Source organism: Exophiala aquamarina (assembly GCF_000709125.1).
Source record: "Exophiala aquamarina CBS 119918 chromosome Unknown aczIA-supercont1.2, whole genome shotgun sequence".
NCBI lineage: Eukaryota > Fungi > Ascomycota > Eurotiomycetes > Chaetothyriales > Herpotrichiellaceae > Exophiala > Exophiala aquamarina.
The window spans coordinates 1619106-1635871 of record NW_013550586.1 but is presented as its reverse complement, the minus strand read 5'-3'; the positions used below and the strand labels follow the sequence as shown (position 1 = coordinate 1635871).

Here is a 16766-nt window from a genome sequence, read left to right as displayed (position 1 = left end):
AAACTTGTAGATTCCGTGTATCCATGAGAACTACTTGCTGTTTAAGGCTGTTCATCATCCCTAAGTTCCGTAAACAATCCTCAGTCATCCATCCACCCATACTGCCGAAATTTTCCATTGAGCCTTGGCCAATCATCCTCAAACACTGAACGAATCCATCCGCCCAAAGGACGTGGACCCATTATGATATCGGTAAGAAGTGTCTTCTCACACTGAAGCTGTTTCAACGTGGGTGCTGATATCCTGTTTTGGAAGTTCCTCGGATTGCCTGGACTTCTCTTGGATAATCGTCTCAGGGCCGAACAGTTCGTCATGGTCTCCAAAGAGTTTCGCGACCTCTTCCAGTGGTACGCCCAAAGTGTCAGGAAAGTAGAACCAAATGATGGTTGCTGCAATCAAACCGGGCACAAAGAAACAGATGTAGAATTTCCAGCCGATTTCTTTGAAAGCTACAGGAGCTGATTGCAACCACATGATATTCATACCGCAAATCGTTGCAATCCCCAACACCATGCCCTTAGCGCGGATTTGATTAGGAAACAATTCACCAAGGTATGCAAATTGGACACCGTCCAAACCCAATTGATAGAATGCAGTCAACAAGTATATCATGCCGACTGCCGCGTTGAGGGCTGGTCGGTTAGGATTCCCCAACTTCTCTGGTGAGCTAGCATACTTGCCAATCAAACCACATAGAATGACTAGGCATGAGGCGCAGCCACCGACACCCAAGGCGAGTAGGGTGGGTCTTCTGAAGCGATCGATTATGAAAAATGACATTATGCCAGTTCCGAGGGCAGTGCAACACCATCCGATTTGGTAGATCAGCTGTTTATTGGTGTCGAATCCTAGCGACGCATAGATTGTCGGACCATAATTGTTTACGACCAGGATTCTAAAGTGGGATTAGTGAAATTTGGTGAAATATAGGGGAGAAACGTACCCGCTCGTCTGAATCGAAGCAGCCATGCCCATGGCCAGAAATGAACGTTTCCGGTAGCTTTTCTTAGCAAACATCGACCACCATGATTTTTCCAAGTGGCGGTCGATATCGATCGCAGTGCGAATTTGTTGAAGCTCAATCCTTGCTTCTTCTGGAGCATGAAGCTTGTTGAGGACCTTTTCTGCTTCCTCGATGCGATCTTGGCTGATGAGCCATCTCGGTGACTCCGGCATCCAATAGATCCCTATGAGTAAGAGGGCCACCGGTAGACATTGGAACGAGAGAGGACCTCTCCAACCTCCATTGTTGTCCGGTGGAAGGTGGAAAAAGCCGTAACCAATAACCGTTGCAGACGTGTATCCAATAAGGAGCCCCACACAATGGCAATCGACCAATACCCCCCTGACACTAGGAGGCACAACTTCATTCATCCATATCGGAACAGCGGCCACTATCATGAATGCCCCGGCGCCGGCCAGAAACCGGAAGAATATGAACATGCCAATGTGTACGCTTCCTGTGAGACCAGCCCCGGAGATCAGGTTTATGAGTGCTGAAATGCCAATCGCAAAACGTCGACCCCATCGATCTGCAAGCCAGGAGACTGAGAAAACAGCAAGAAAGCCTCCTGCTTGATAAAGACCGTTTGTGGTTGCGATCAACTCTGTGCCGTCGGGGCGCGTGTCTAGCTCAAAGTATGATATGAAAGATGGCTGTGCCAAAGTAGTTGCAATGATGCTAGCATTGTATCCGTAACCGATGGACCCAAGCGACATCAACAGGATCATCAAGATATTATACGAACGGAACTGTCTCGACTTCGAATGCTCGAATTCTAGCTGTTCCGCCATGTTGAAGCAATCGAGATACTGGTAGTCCAATTGAGTATTTCCTTCTCTCTCTTCCTATAGATTATGAGAGGCCTTCCCCAGGGATCAAGTAGGCGTCAGCAGCTTTAATACTAGTACTGATCACTCCCAGATACGAGGGATGAGATGGTACACACGGGGTTCATCGTTCACCCGAGGATAAGCGAAAAGAGGCGGTGGTGAATTTGACAACTTACGATGTAGACTTCGTGTGTGCCATCACAAACGACCTTTTCGTCTGAGGAAATGATAATCACTCCATAGGCCAGGCGCATGACCCCATGGGGCTCCACACCCGAGGGTAAGTTGACGAGGAGAAAAGAAGGTCGGTAAGGTCGCTGCTTGGCCTCTAGCACACTGGGATTTGGTAAGTTGTTGTTGACGGTTTCCGAGGGTAGTGAGCGACATCTTCACTTGGATCTCCCCTACCTCGGCAAGGTTTCCAATTGGCTGCAGTTACCGTAAGGCTTGGCTCCTGGCGATCAGCAACACGGCCTGGGTCTCTAGTGAACTGACGCTCTCCTATGGCATGATTTTGATTATTCAGATTTGTTAACGGCGATCTGCTGCTGACCGCAATCGCTGTTGTGTCCCCTTTCGACCTTTGTGTGACTGCCTCAGCCCAATCATCCGAGGTGATCTATCAAAGGGATTCATCTGATCACTTGGGTGCCACGATCCCTAGCCTTGTCTGAGTAAACTCTTGATCATATGAACTTAATCATTTCATGATTGGCCTTAAAGTTGTTGCTTTTACTAGATAGTAGTGAGTGTACAAGATGATCGCCCTATCTCTTAGCTCTCTTTTGATGTTGGTTCTTCTGACCACATGTCCCAGCTCAATGGCAAGCTTCTCGTCCGTAGAGTTGAAGCTCAATTACGATGCCAACTTCACAACTGAAATCATCCCTTTCACTATTGATGTACACCAAAGTTTCCTTGAAACTACAAAGTTAAAGGTGTCGTTGACTCGGTTTGTTGAAGAAGTGGAGGATCAGGCACCCTTCACGGACGGGCCTCCCCTTCATACGGCAGAGGCCGTAGCAGATCACTGGATGAACAAGTATGACTGGCGATCAACAGAGGTCGATATTAACTCGAGGCTCAAACAATTTACCACTGTACTTACGACCCAGTCTACCAATTACACCGAGCCAGTGCCTTTGCACTTTGTTCATCATCGATCACCACGCAGAGACGCTATCCCACTATTGTTTGTCCATGGCTGGCCTGGGTCTTTCCTGGAAGTGGAAAACATTATCGAACCACTGACCAACCCGGCAGACGATAGCTTGCCGGCTTTTCATGTTGTGGCTCCTTCGATTCCTGGATACGGTTTCAGCCCATCCCCTCGGAAACCGGGTTTTGGGTATCGCCAAGCAGGAGCAACTTTCAACGCCTTGATGACTCGGCTGGGTTACTGTAAGTACGTATTTCAGGGGGGTGATGCCGGTGATCTGATCAATCGCTACATGGCTGTCGACTTTCCCGACAGTGTGGTTTCTGGGCATTCCAACTTCTGGATCATTCCCCCCAATGAGGACGACATGGAAAGATATGGCAGGAAGGAGACTTCTGCAGACGAGAACTATCTCATTGAACTGTACAACGATTTCGTGACGAGTCACTGGGGATACGCCCAGATCCAACAGACTCGCCCTCTCAAGTTAGCGGGTGCCATGACTGATAGTCCAGTGGGCTTGGCTATGTGGATCTACGACTCGGTGGTCTCTGGAGTGCCGGATCAAAGTATATGGACTCCAGAACTGATTATTACCTGGACAATGATGCATTGGATCAACGGACCATATGGTGCTTTCAGCCTGTACAAGAACGGTGCTAAGGTGAATTTGGTGTGCTATCCGTGAATGTCTGTTGATTGCTGACACGGCGCTTTAGGATGGTGCAATTTCAACGAAAGGCATCAATCTCCTTCCGTTCGTAAAGCAGCCGGTAGCGATATCTGAGTTCCCCTTCGACCTGTGGTATCGAACTCCATTGGACTGGGCGCAGCGGGGAGGGAACGTCAAGATACGGACTGTACATCAGACTGGGGGCCATTTTGCCAGCCTGACCAACCCAGACCTCTTGCTCCAGGATATGTGGAGCTTCTTTGGGGATAGAGAGCTCTCTAGAACCAGCGTTTTCTTTGAAGGTAACTGAGATGCTGTCATTTCGGCCTGAGATCGGTAGCCCTTGGGCAGGCGATTATAAATTCTCGATTCCATACCTAAGTTGGCGATATCAGGAATCTACGATAACAATAAAGGCCAGGTGGTACATCCATCCGAGTATTTGGAAGAGGCCGATAAAGAAAGAGGCCGATAAAGAAAGAGGCCGATAATTACTGGAGTCAGTGACTTCCTATTATAGCGCCAAGGCCTTGGCATCGGCATCACCACGGCCCGACAGATTAGTCATCGTACTCGCACATATTCGAAGAGCAAGCCGAACTCTTAGCGATGACTAAGGAGGAGCGAAAACATGCAGCTTCTGACTTCCTAACCTACACTGTAGCTTGCCATTGGTACCGGGAACTATGTAGCCATCCAAGGACCGATTGGCATCTCCTCTGTCTAATAATATTTCGTCATAGAATGTTATGCAGTCTACAAACCTACGAAGCAACCGGCGGGACGTGGCTCCGAAGAGCAGATCATGCAATCCACATTAGAAACCCCTTAAAGCTCTCCCTGGAAAGGCCGAACCGCGAGCCGATGACTAACCCTGGCCCTTCTGACGGCACCCTGACCACTTACCTAACCCAATAGTTGGACATGTGGCTCAATGTAGCTACCAGTACGTAGTTGAGGCAAAGTTTGATTCAGCTCACTGAGATGTTGTATATATAACGGTAGGTCGAGTCATTGGGATTGTCGAACCACTCATTCTCCATCCCACATACACAGCATCTGCCCATCCTTGTAGCGAACAGCCTCCCAAATTCAAAAACACATATCACTCCTGCAGAGGGCCAGTTCAAACAAAACCCTGACACAAGCTCTTTCAACCCATCCAAACCCCAAACAACCTCAACATGTCCAAAAAGGTCCTAACCATCTTCGGCGCCACCGGTAACCAAGGCGGCAGCACGCTTTCCGCGGTGCTCAACAACCCAACACTCGCCTCCAAGTACAAGATCCGAGCAATCACGCGGGATCCCAGCAAGCCCAGCGCGCAAGCGCTCGCGTCTCGAGGGGCCGAGCTCGCACAAGCAGACCTCAATGACATTAGCAGCATCAAAGCGGCGATCGCAGGCTCGCACGGCGTCTTCGCGGTGACAAACTACTGGGAGACGATGGACAAGGACGCAGAATTCCAACAAGGTAAGAACATCGTGGACGCATGCAAGGAGCAAGGCGTGCGCCACTTGGTGTGGAGCAGCCTGCCGCACGCGGAGAAGCTCACCAACGGCGAGCTCACCAAGATCGAGCACTTCGACTCCAAGGCCAACGTGCAAGAGTACGCCGAGAAGGTCAAGGGCGACAGCCTGCTGGTCTCGTACTTCATGCCCGCATATTTCATGTCGAACCTGACGGGCCAGATCAACGCGGGCGAAGACGGCGTCGCCACGCTGTCGCTGCCCTGGAATGCGCAGAACACCTGGCTGCCCATGATCGACATCCGCAACGACACGGGCCTGTTCACGGTGGGGCTGTTCGAGGCTGGCGAGCGCGCCAACGGCTTCGCCGTCCAGGGCACCAGCCAATGGCTCCACCCGCAAGAGGTCGTCGACACGCTGAGCACCGTCACGGGCAAGCAGGTCAGGTTCGTCGAGCAGCCCGCCTCCGTCGAGTCTGCCGCCAAGATCGGCAATAAGATCGCCGAGGAGCTCGCGCAGAATATGCTGTTGATCAGGGACTACAGCTATTTCGGGAAGGGCGCGGAGAAGAACCAGGCCGAGAGCGATGCCTTCTTGGTGGAGGGCGCGAAGAAGAATACCTTCAAGGGCTTTGCCGAGAAGGCGAAGTGGTCTTTTGCGTAAACCAGTTGGAAGTGGAGCGTGTTGTAATTCAATGCAAAAAGGTGGTGGTTGGAAAACGTGAGGACCGCCTCTAAACTCGACCTGCAGTACTCCGTACTATGTAGGTGAAAAGGGAACGGATGGATTGGTCTACCTAAGGCCGGGTGCAGGGACGACGTGGGATAAGCTATGCAGCATGAATCAAGTATATCAGCGTTGGCAGTCTTTGTTCGAATATTCATGTCGTATGTGTTGCTCAATGGCTCAAAGGTGCACTTATTAAGGCGAAATAGTTTCTGCACAAGGGGCTTTGTCTGTTGGGTTATGCCTAGCGAAGGTAGGTGGAAGGCGAAGCACAGCTACTCTCAATATCCAGAGCCCGAAGGAGAAAGGAGAAATCCGATCCTTTTCATGTGATCATTATTTTCCTGCTGCCGCTGAGGGCCACAGTGTAGACATACTATGAACTACTATCGCGATGGGAATTCCACGAGGGAATATTGATACAAGCGAAAGCGAGTGCTCTGATACTTGTTGGGTATCTCGGTTAAAACAGTGATTCCAACGCCCGACAAAGTTTGAGAAAATGCAGACCAACCACCAAAGGTGAAAAAAGTCATTCCGGAGGGAAGTAGTTCCGCATCAGAGCAGTCTAGCCCGGATGCCTGTTCGTCCCTTGCTACTTGCACCCGGCTCAGGGGTGACACGTTCAGATGTTCTCGACGACTCTGGCGTTCATAGCTTGTTGGAAACCATCATCAGTGGCGAACTCGAAGGCGTTTCCGCCGGTGTTTTGCTTGGAGTTGAAGCCGCTTGGTTCACCCGTTGAGTGGTGTTGGATCTGCGACAAAGCCTCCGGGGGAATTGTTTGGTTGGCTGCTGGCAAGAAGATGACCTTGCTGTTGGCAGTCTTGGCCATGGCTTGCATAGCTTCAAGATATCTGATTTGCATGGCCGGTGCCGAGCTCAAGATATCGGCAGCCTGTCTCATGAGTTTGGCAGATTCGACTTCTGCACGAGCGGCAATAACCTTGGATTCACCGATTCTCTTGGATTGAGCAGCCATGGAGAGCGAGTCTTGGAGATCGTTGCTGAAGATGATGTCTTTGATGAGCATGGATTCGACTTGGACACCCCATCCGGATGCGACATCCTCGATGATCTCGCCGATGGACTGAGCGATCTCTTCACGCCGTTCAATGACGTCTTGGAGCACGCGTGCGCCGACAACGTGGCGCAAAGTAGTCTGGGTTCGCTCAACCAAGGCCTGGCAAATGTTGGAGATTCCAAAGGCAGCCTTGTGAGGAGATGTGATGTGGTAGTAGATGACGGAAGTGAGGTTCAGCGTGACATTGTCCTTGGTCATACAGACTTGTCGCGGAACTTCGACGATTTGAATCTTGACATCGACTTGGATGAGTCTCTCGGACAAGGGGTTGATCTTGACCAAGCCGGGGTCGACAGCGCGTGCAAAACGCCCGAACCTGGTGACCAGGCCAACATTTCCTTGCGACACAGGCTTGTAGGGGTTGGGGCAGATGACACAACAGGGGATTGCACCCATGAAACCAACGCAGGCACCGAGGGAATTGACTGCGCAATGGTTAGCGATGGATGGATAGCAGTGGTAGTAGGGAATTCACATACTCATTGATCCATACCAGCCGTGAGTCTCAATGTCAGTATCGCCTTGCAGGGTCTGGGCATATGATGGCTGGAGGTCCTCTCGTCGCGGGGGTTGCACCTTGATCAAAGGACCATTCTGAGGGCGAAAGCCGACAGGTGGTGTGGGCGACTTGCCGGTGTCGGGCCCAGATGGTCTTGGAGAGTCCATTGTGGGCTGTGTTCTTGAGGTCGAAGCGAGCAGGGAGCGCGTCGACGACAGCTTGGAGCTGTTTGTTTATTGAAATAGGACTGTGAGAGCTGCTTGCGTATTTGTTGCACGCGGATGGGGGGACGCGCAACTTGGGGAGTAGTTGATGAGACGCAAGGTTGATGGAGGGATGGAGTGGACTCGTGGATGTAATGTAGCTACTAAATGTCAAGCGTCATGGATGGTTCGGATGGTAAATGCAGGGAGTCTTATAAGTGTTTGAGGAGAAAGTCAAGTGGAGTGAGACGTGAGAATGCGCGGGCGTAAGAATGGGAGCGATTGGTGGGTCACGTTGTGGATGGAACATTCAATTGGGAGACGAGGAGGAGGAAGTGGAAGAGGGGGTCCGACCGCCCATGACTTCATGACCCATGGCGCTATTTCTGGACTGCGCCCACCCGCACGAGATCACGGGTGATGCTTTTTCAGATGAGAACTCCCATGGGATCTACCTCTCGCTGATCACGATCGAACGACGACTTGAGGGAGGTTTATCCAGCATCCCTGCTTATTGGATTCTGCCAGTATCTCCTCTTTTTCCCATTAACCTGAGAAGAGAACGGCCCTTGCGGGTTCCTCCTGTCTAACGGGTCGCCGGACAAGTACAAGCCACAATAATGGCCAGGGAGCTCAGGATCTGCCCACGCCTGGAGAAGCGAGAGAGCTGCTCGTATTCACGAACCCGAGGACAGAGGAAGAGCCTACATAAGAGCCTAGGACCTAGGAGCCTAAGAGCCTAAAGGGTGTCCAACGTGTCAGGGTGCCCAAGAGAGCCTAGCAATTCTGCCTAGGCGCATCATCTTGGCCGGGGTTACAGGGGAGTCGGGGGCGCAGGACACCAACCTTCCGGGCATGCAAAGAAAGCGAAATACGCTTCGCTTAGAGCCCACAACCCCAGGGCCACTGGCCTACTGTCATGGCAACACTGGCAGCTCTGGGGCAGTGCTAATTTCTGGCCAGTCCCAGGTCCCAGGTCCCAATTCCAGGCTATGCACACACACAATGCAATCCGTCTTCACCTTGCTGCCATAGGCCCTGAGGCCATCCTCCGTGCTGCCGGCTGGTCCCCACCGAAAGAATCGAGTGCGAAACAATTGATTCGTCCATGGCGTCACAAAGCGCAATACTATAATGCAATGAGCCGTCTTGGAGCACTATTCACTCGTAGATTCTTTTGCCGGGTCATCAACCTTGCCAGGCAGCCGAACTCCCGCTCTGACAGAACGAATCCACCGTGTATGATGGGTGCCCCTTTGAGACCCCCATACCCCCATACCCTGTTAGACCTCCTTAGGCCCTCGGCAAGAAAGCTTGGTCTAATCGAGTTTACCTCTAAACTCTCCCTTTCTGGTTCGTTGCTGGTGCACCGCTTTAATGCAAGAACCACGCGTCCTGCAGCGTTGGACATGAGCGTGGACGGAGGATGGGCACCATTTCTTGGATGTAGTTGCATTGGCGTCCACATTAGTCTTCTTGAACAACGACTTACAAGATAATGCCTAGAAGAATTTGATCATGACATTCAGTAACAGCATTACCATCACACTACCGCCCCGGGCAGTGGTTGGATCATTGCGGTCCTCAGCTCCACCTGCTGTGCCTACAACAAGTGAGCCTTGCCTTGGCGGTAATTACAATCCTCCGTGGCTGTGGATCCGATACTTCTCTCGCACTCGGGCAAGCAACTGACAGCAGCAACGAGTATTCACCCGAAGCTTGTTGTCCCCAAGGCAATGTTCACCTCTGTTTGAGTGTCCTCACTGCCACTGCCGTTGGGGCGTGCCAGCACCTAGGAATGTGCGATAGCCATCAACAAGCGCGAAAGGACACCTTTGCCCAATCCGTGTACCAAGGACCCATTGCTTGGCCCTAGTCTTGGTTGCATACGAGATTGTGAGTGTTCAGACTAACTGAGAAAAATGACCTCTGCCCAGAGTTCTTTTCCACAGGGTCTAATCGTCATGAACGACTGGCAGACATTGGCAGCCCACGGCGGGCTCGGAAATCGGCACCTGGGCACCCTGATGATACTGATCGCCCCAAGATTCTGGAAACTTGCCCATCCGGGTTAGCCCAGCCAAGCGGCCCGTGACCAGACTCTGACCCCGTGACCATCCAACGCCACACATCCCCACAATCCAAAAATATCCTTCGACTCAATCCAGTTGCCTGTGGGCACCGCGAGAAAATATACTCTACCACATCTGTTATCACTACAGTACCTATGACTCCGTGGATCCAACGGCACATTTGCTACTGCATCATTCTAGCATGATAGGCGCATCTAGCTCAAATGCACCGTTCTCAACCTGGTAAGGTTCCCCAGATTCGGTCTGGCACGATTCAACTTCATCGGACGGCTCAGGTCGGATCACCGCTTCCATGAGCTTGTGTTTGCCATGCAGGTGTGGAAGTCCCGCACGCACATTGACACAGCGTACTCGTATCTCTACAACGTCGAGAGTTTGCTATTGCGTATCTAAATGTAGTAGCAGGATCTCGAAAGTAATGCAGCCGTCCCCGGGTCGGCCTGTCTTCACACACGTTCATACCTTTAGCGGAAATGCTTCACATCCCAACGACAAGCTAATAGCCGACTCTCGTGTCTCAGAGTCAATCGATAGCTAATAAAAAGCACTAACTGGAGCAAACTCGGGGCCGGGATAAATCCCACAATCTCTGGCGATCTCGATAGACTAGAGATTGCCCCATCAGGTGGCATAACCCAAATGCCTCGCCCGAATCCTATTCACCCGGTCCTCGAGCCACAATCACCATTAGCTGCCGACTTTTGGATTGCCGTCTTCTAGAGAATCACGGGTCAAGTCCCTGGTCGAAAACGGTAGGCAACGTCTCTAAATTGCCGACCCGCGAAGGTAAACACTATTTGTCTTTCCTCCGTATACCCATAAAGCGAGCCGCCTAGAGATTACTCGCTACCTGAATACTGTCAAGGCTGAATAGGCATGGGCTCGAAGTCCTAACGGACTATATCATGAGATGAATAAACGAAGGCAATCTCCAGGTAGCTAGCTGCACCCACTACAGAAAGCGGCCCTCCACTACCAGATTAATCTAGTCGTCAGGGTGCATCAATACCTAGCTAAGTCTACACGATAAGCATTCATTTGCTCTCTCATATTGCCCAGCTACAGCACTGCCAGTCCCCCAACCCCCGGTGGGCGGTATGCCTCGCCCCAAAATAGGTCCATTCAATCAAGTGGACGCAGTAGCACGTCGAACTCAAGTCGAAACTAGCATTGGCACCAGGCGATCTACGCAAGCTACCTTACCCTCTTCCTGTACCCATATGGGCCGATCCACGGGCCACCTCGCCGCTGCTCTGAAGGAACCTTGATAGTCTCGGGGATTTGAGACCGGCCAACTATTTTGGATGACTGCTCGAGCCGTGATAATCGAGCCATTCTATGGGCCCTCCTCGTCGATCAAGAACGCTCCAAGACTGCTGCCAGGCCGGCAAGGTCCCAAGCGACGTGAGTGCAGCGCGATGGAGCAAGGAAAACTTGGTACCGAATTCTCTCCATGTTCTCGCCTTTACTACCGTATTATCCGGCACGGGACTTCTCCTTAGACAGAGCAGGTAGACATGAAATCCCCAGAGCTTCTAGGCGTTTCCACTGTCTCCTCCACACACTCTCCTGTTCCCTTCCCTTTTCTCGACTGTGCCCTGTCTGATTCGATGTTACGCTGGCAGAAGACTGACTTTCTCTCTCAAGGCGAAGTGGCGTATGTTTGACTGCAGTGAAGCTGTTGTTCCGGGACCGCAGACAAGACCCTTTGCCGTAAACAGCTGATCAACATGCTGCTCATACTCAGAGTCCGATTCCCAACTTCGAAACCAGCGAGCAATGCCCTCCAAGACAACACAGAAAGAAATCGTGCTTTGCCCGTTGTACTGCATTTATTATGCTCACGGAAAACCTGTAAAGGGAGCAGGCCAGACAGACTAGTTTTTTAAATGCAACAGAGCTAATTCCATTATGATTTTGCTCTTGGCGTGATGATGGGTGCCTTCGGCGGAAGCATTTGGGTCAGGATATCACGTATGAAGGTGCTTCGGACAGGGCGGGGATTGCAAAGGTAAGCTATTGTGGCCTACAACTGTATTCCTCGCGGTAGCAACGATGTTTGTTTGCCAGCAAACCAGCCTACCCTCTTTCCAACAAGTAGTGCTTGACTGTACCTCCTCCCTTCGCAGAATCCATTCTAGAGCATTTGTCGCGATCAGGGAAAAGGACTTGTGGTGCGTGTGTTCTAAACATTGACGATCTCGCTTGTGATTTCAGTAGCCAGGGACCTGATGCCCCTCTCCTCCTCCGGCGTCAGCACAATCCCGAACCACTGCCTTAGGGCCTGCACCCGCTCAGCCTCACTCTTCGCTTCCACAAGTACCTCCTTCTTGCCTGTGCCGAGCCTCCTCTCGACCTTCCTCTCTGTGAGGATAATCGTGCCGATTGCTTTGGTGCGCGTCTCCTCGTCAATGAGCGTGCGCACAAGGACCAGCTTGTAGGTGAACCAGCTCTTTGGGTCTTTGGACGTGCGGTAGTTGATGATCTCGAAGTCTTGCGGCAGCCACTCGAACTCCGTGAAGCAGTAGCCTCCGGACCATCTGTTCGTCGTGGTGTTCTTCAGCTCGAGCACCCACGCCTTGTGCGAAGTCGTGTTGGGCGCGATGTGTCGGTGGACGAGGCGGACGAACGAGCCGGGTACGGATCCTCGCTCTTGTTCAGAGTCTTTGGTTAGTGGTATAGGATCCACTGGGGACCCGGAGCCGAAGCCGACATCAACCTGGGATTGCGGTTAATATCATACTGGTGGCTTGAGTTGTGAGTCAGAGTTATGATGCTTACTAGGTAGTGCCGGCCGCTGATGGTGACGATGATAACTTCGTGCTGCCTACAATTTCGATTTTCTTCGTCAGCCAAGCGGGCAGACCAACGTGTCGATGAAGCCGCTAAAGATAATCAAGACAATCAAAAGAGATTTCCCAAAAACAAATCACTCACCAACCGGCGAAGCCCTCAGGATCACGACTGCCACCCATCAACGCATTACTAATCCTCGCCCCTGTGACGTAAAGATCATATCCCAAGGATCTCAAGATCGTGGAGAAGAACATATTGTTTTCCATACAATAGCCCCCGAGCCGCCGCTCGACGATCTTGTGGTACAAGGTATCAGGATCCAAAGGTAGCGACCGGTGCCATGAATAGTGTAGCGCGACATTGCCCCAAACCGTAGCACAGTTTTGTCGAAGCTGGAGAAGGGACAGTGCCGCCAGCGGGTCTTGACTAATTTCTGATTGAAGAGCCGCTAATGAGTAGGATGGGTCTGGGTTGATAAATTCGAGGTATCTTGCTAGTTGTTCTTGCGTGTACAGCTGGCAGTGGCCGCGAGGAAGTTGTTCGGGAATCGAGCCCATGATTTATTGCGAACGCTATGTGCGCGCCCGTGGCTTACCTCTCTGTCTTGGGAATGGTTTGTCGATCTCGTTTCAACACTGAGTTATGTATCAGCGATATCAGATCGAAAATCGCCTATGAATATCGTCTGAGCAACGGGTCATGTATCAGTGACAACTAAGATCAAAAATTCTGTTTCTGTCGAGTACCACTTAAAATCAGGACCTTTTAAATTCACCCACTCTGCGGTCAGTGGCTATCGAGATCTAGAGACGAGAAGAGAGCGTGCTGAGGTAATTCTGGAGAATTCATAAGCATTTGGAATTTCAGGTACAATTGGTATCTGCTGAAATGACGAAAATTGTCTTTCAAGCTTGCACGGTACCTGGTTTGTACGAAGTCCTGCTGAGGTCGATCGGGTCTGCGTCGGCTACCGTTCGCAGGACATGTCCGTTAGCTTCGGGTAGGACACCAGGTACTTACTTAAGCTTAGGTAGGTCAGAACTTCTCCAGGTCTAAGTACGAGTACGAGAGCTACATGTACGCATATTGGAAGCAGTTATGACATGGCCTTAGGGGATGGCATTGATTACGGAATCGGCCAAGATCTGGATATCTTATGATCTCCCCCCGGACGGACTTTCGTAAAGGGGATTTTAGGAATGATAAAGGAGAAAAGAAGTGAAGTAATACATGCACGTTCCTGGTTTAGCCTACTGGGCCTCGCACCTGCCAGGCTGCCACCCGCCCACTGCCTCTGGATCATAAGGCAGGACCGCACGGAACAATGCCGCTCCGACATCCGAACTGGCGACTTCCTCGTGCTTATCGAAACCAGCCACAACTGGCGAAGTATGAAGTTGCGAGCGACAGATATTCCATACATTCATCTGCTCAGTCATTCTGCATTTCATCAAGGCCATCGATCCAATCGCCAGACTGTTCTCGGACGTGTACGGTACATGTCCTTTCTGGAGACTACTTGATCGGTATTAGGACCGGTCTCAGCGTCTTCTAAGCAATTACGAGAAATCACCACCACCGATCAATTATCCCGTTGCAGTTAACATCCTGGCTCCTTTAGCCTGTTTCATCGCGGGAATCGTTCTAGAATCCCACCTGGGGGCCACGCATGTTTCGGGATCCGAAACACCTTCTACCCATTTTCTGTCTACTGCACAATACTTTCTTGATCTCCAAAACATCGGCGGAATCAACTACATGAGGTGCAGTCGCTTTTGAATCTGGTGCGTGCTATCTAGAGATTTGCTGGTGAGACGCCACCGATCTCCGTCCGATATTGGATCTGGACAACGGCCCTCTTCCAACTCTGCGCCACCCCCGATCGACATCCCACCTCGGTCTCAATTTCCAAAGTTACTGAGCCTACTTTCGTACCAACTTACCCCCGATAAGGTTGTTCTTTTGTTCCAGAAATTGGTGATACTATCTCAACACGCTTAGTAGTAGCATGCGAGTCGAGTCATACAGTAACAACCACCCTGCCATATGTCAGCCATGAAAGACACATTGCGGAAAACGAAGTCTTCCAAAACCGATTCGTCGAATGATTTTGACGTCACATCAACCATTACGTCGCAGTCTTCCGAGTCCCATTCTACAAATCCATGGGCAAGTGAATCTCCATCCGCTGTAAATGGCGGAGAGGCTCTATCACGCCAAGTCTCCAAGGCTTCAAAAAGCCCTGCTACTAGTTCTCCTGATAGAGCAGCGGTGGCCCATTCCCAAAGTCCTGCACCCTCTGTCTCAAGACTTGAGGTGCCATTAGAAAATGGGCTATCAACCGATGATCCTACGAAGCCCACACGGAGACGGAAAACAATTACGAAAAGTCCTCACACTTTCGAATTAGCAGCTGATCTAAATCCGGTCAAACCAAAAGAACCTCCCTCTCCTGAGCCACAGAGACAGGAAGCCCCTGTTGTAACGTCGCCCGCTCCAAAGAAAAAGAAGCGTGTCTCCCAGGTTGCTCCTCCCGATGGTAGCCAACCAGCACCTACCGCTGTCAATTCTGTGCCCGCCATACATCAGGCTTCTCCTCCAACGTCGCCAAAACCGGTAACTACTGTGCCTTCGACTCCGAAGCAAGTTGCACCGAATCCATCCTCGGCTTCTCCTAAGCCAACTGCTACTCCAGTGTTGCAGACAGAACCGCCCACTTCACCCAAACAATCATCGTCGACAGTCGCTCCGGTGAACCCATTCACGACCACTCGACCAAAGAAATCCCTGTCTACATCCTCTCCGGTAGTAGTGGCTAATCCTTGTCGCTTCACTCCACCGCCGCTTCCAAAGGAAGACTTTCACGGGAAAGTAATTGTGATGACCAATGGCGCTTCTCTAGTGGGGCAATCTCTTATACGGCAACTTCACCAAGCTGGCTGTCGGGTCATATTTGGTGACACCAATGGCGATCAGGCACGCAAGCTCATCACGTCTCTGGGGCCTCCTCATGTGGTGCACTTCAACAAATGTGACATGACGAGATATTCTGATCTTCTCGATCTTTTCAAGCTGGCAACCACAATGTATGGTCGCGTCGACCATGCCATCTACAATGTCGGCGATGATGGTGGTCAAGCAACTACAGTTGGAGAAGGTGAAAGGGGCTGGTTTGACGACCGCACTGGCATCAACAAAACCTCACGGATGGCTTTGAATGAAGTTGAACGCGAACCTTTCGACCTAGGAGACATTCTCGCTGCGAGTGTTCGTTTCACTCGTATTGCCCTTGCGTATCTCAAATATTCACCAAAGTCGAAACCAAGCAAGAAAACGCCGATTAATCCATATTCAACGCCGCAACCAGAGCCAAGATCCAACGCAACTAAGGATGACAGAAGCTTGACTTTTGTGACGAGCATCGCTGCTTTTAAGGAAACTCCGCTACTCCCAATATACCAAATCACACAGCATTCGATTCTGGGGTTACTCCGGAGTTTACGATCGACAATAGATCCAGACCCAGAGCGTGATGGAGTAAGAATCAATGCCGTTGCAACGAACATTATGGTGCCTCGTGCCGTGGCACAATCTGGGGGCCGTATGTCGGTGCAGCTTCCTCCGGATAGGCCAGAAGATGTTGCGCGAGTGATAGCGGGTATCATCGCGACCAACACATCTACACCGGGCATTGGCGAAAATGAGGCTAGCACCACAAACGGTGGAGGGATATGGTATGAGAAAGGATTCGAACGAGGAATGAGAGAAAAGTATCTTCATGGAAGAGTCATCTATACAGTTAGCGGTGACGGATGGGATGTCCAGGAAGGTCTAGATCGAAGTGAGAGTGTCTGGGTTGGAAGCAAGAGCAGTGAAGCACTCGCTCGAGGCATGACTGGGTTGGGTCTGGCGGCAAAGAGTGCTGGCTCAGAGAGCAATTGGATTTTGGATGTGGCGTGAGTAATGAGGGACTACTCGGTTGGACACTACAAGCGCTGTAATCTTTGGGAGACGCGGATTTAAAAAGTAGATACAATTCTTATTTTGAAGAGCCCTTTGTCGCTCTTTTCATCAATCTCTGAGTGTTCCTAGTAACAGAGATTGCATCGAGGCACGTATAATCTGCTTCCTTTATCCTAAGCACACAGTCGCAAACGACTAGAAAGGCAACCTGTACTATCCGATGCTATATTCAACTCTAGCATGAATCGACAACTGTTTATTCATATGC

At 51.0% G+C, this 16766-nt stretch overlaps 6 protein-coding genes across 6 annotated transcripts; 3 read left to right on the top strand and 3 right to left on the bottom strand.

Moving 5' to 3' along the window:
• Window positions 1–207: 207 nt before the first annotated feature.
• Window positions 208–1794, bottom strand: A1O9_02410 (uncharacterized protein; the record flags this gene model as incomplete). The annotated part of the gene is made up of 2 exons (XM_013407984.1): window positions 208–895; window positions 944–1794. The coding sequence occupies 2 exons, from the start codon at window positions 1792–1794 to the stop codon at window positions 208–210; spliced, it is 1539 nt and encodes a 512-aa protein (XP_013263438.1).
• Window positions 1795–2654: 860 nt separating this feature from the next.
• Window positions 2655–3680, top strand: A1O9_02409 (uncharacterized protein; the record flags this gene model as incomplete). The annotated part of the gene is made up of 1 exon (XM_013407983.1): window positions 2655–3680. One exon carries the CDS (start codon window positions 2655–2657, stop codon window positions 3678–3680), a length of 1026 nt encoding a protein of 341 aa, XP_013263437.1.
• Window positions 3681–4849: 1169 nt separating this feature from the next.
• On the top strand, window positions 4850–5797 carry A1O9_02408 (uncharacterized protein; the record flags this gene model as incomplete). Its single annotated transcript, XM_013407982.1, has 1 exon — window positions 4850–5797. One exon carries the CDS (start codon window positions 4850–4852, stop codon window positions 5795–5797), a length of 948 nt encoding a protein of 315 aa, XP_013263436.1.
• Window positions 5798–6485: 688 nt separating this feature from the next.
• On the bottom strand, window positions 6486–7610 carry A1O9_02407 (uncharacterized protein; the record flags this gene model as incomplete). Its single annotated transcript, XM_013407981.1, has 2 exons — window positions 6486–7369; window positions 7424–7610. The coding sequence occupies 2 exons, from the start codon at window positions 7608–7610 to the stop codon at window positions 6486–6488; spliced, it is 1071 nt and encodes a 356-aa protein (XP_013263435.1).
• A 4314-nt stretch (window positions 7611–11924) lies between these two features.
• A1O9_02406 (uncharacterized protein) lies at window positions 11925–13092 on the bottom strand (the record flags this gene model as incomplete). The annotated part of the gene is made up of 3 exons (XM_013407980.1): window positions 11925–12458; window positions 12521–12566; window positions 12677–13092. 3 exons carry the CDS (start codon window positions 13090–13092, stop codon window positions 11925–11927), a joined length of 996 nt encoding a protein of 331 aa, XP_013263434.1.
• Window positions 13093–14590: 1498 nt separating this feature from the next.
• On the top strand, window positions 14591–16495 carry A1O9_02405 (uncharacterized protein; the record flags this gene model as incomplete). The annotated part of the gene is made up of 1 exon (XM_013407979.1): window positions 14591–16495. One exon carries the CDS (start codon window positions 14591–14593, stop codon window positions 16493–16495), a length of 1905 nt encoding a protein of 634 aa, XP_013263433.1.
• Between the last annotated feature and the right edge of the window lie 271 nt (window positions 16496–16766).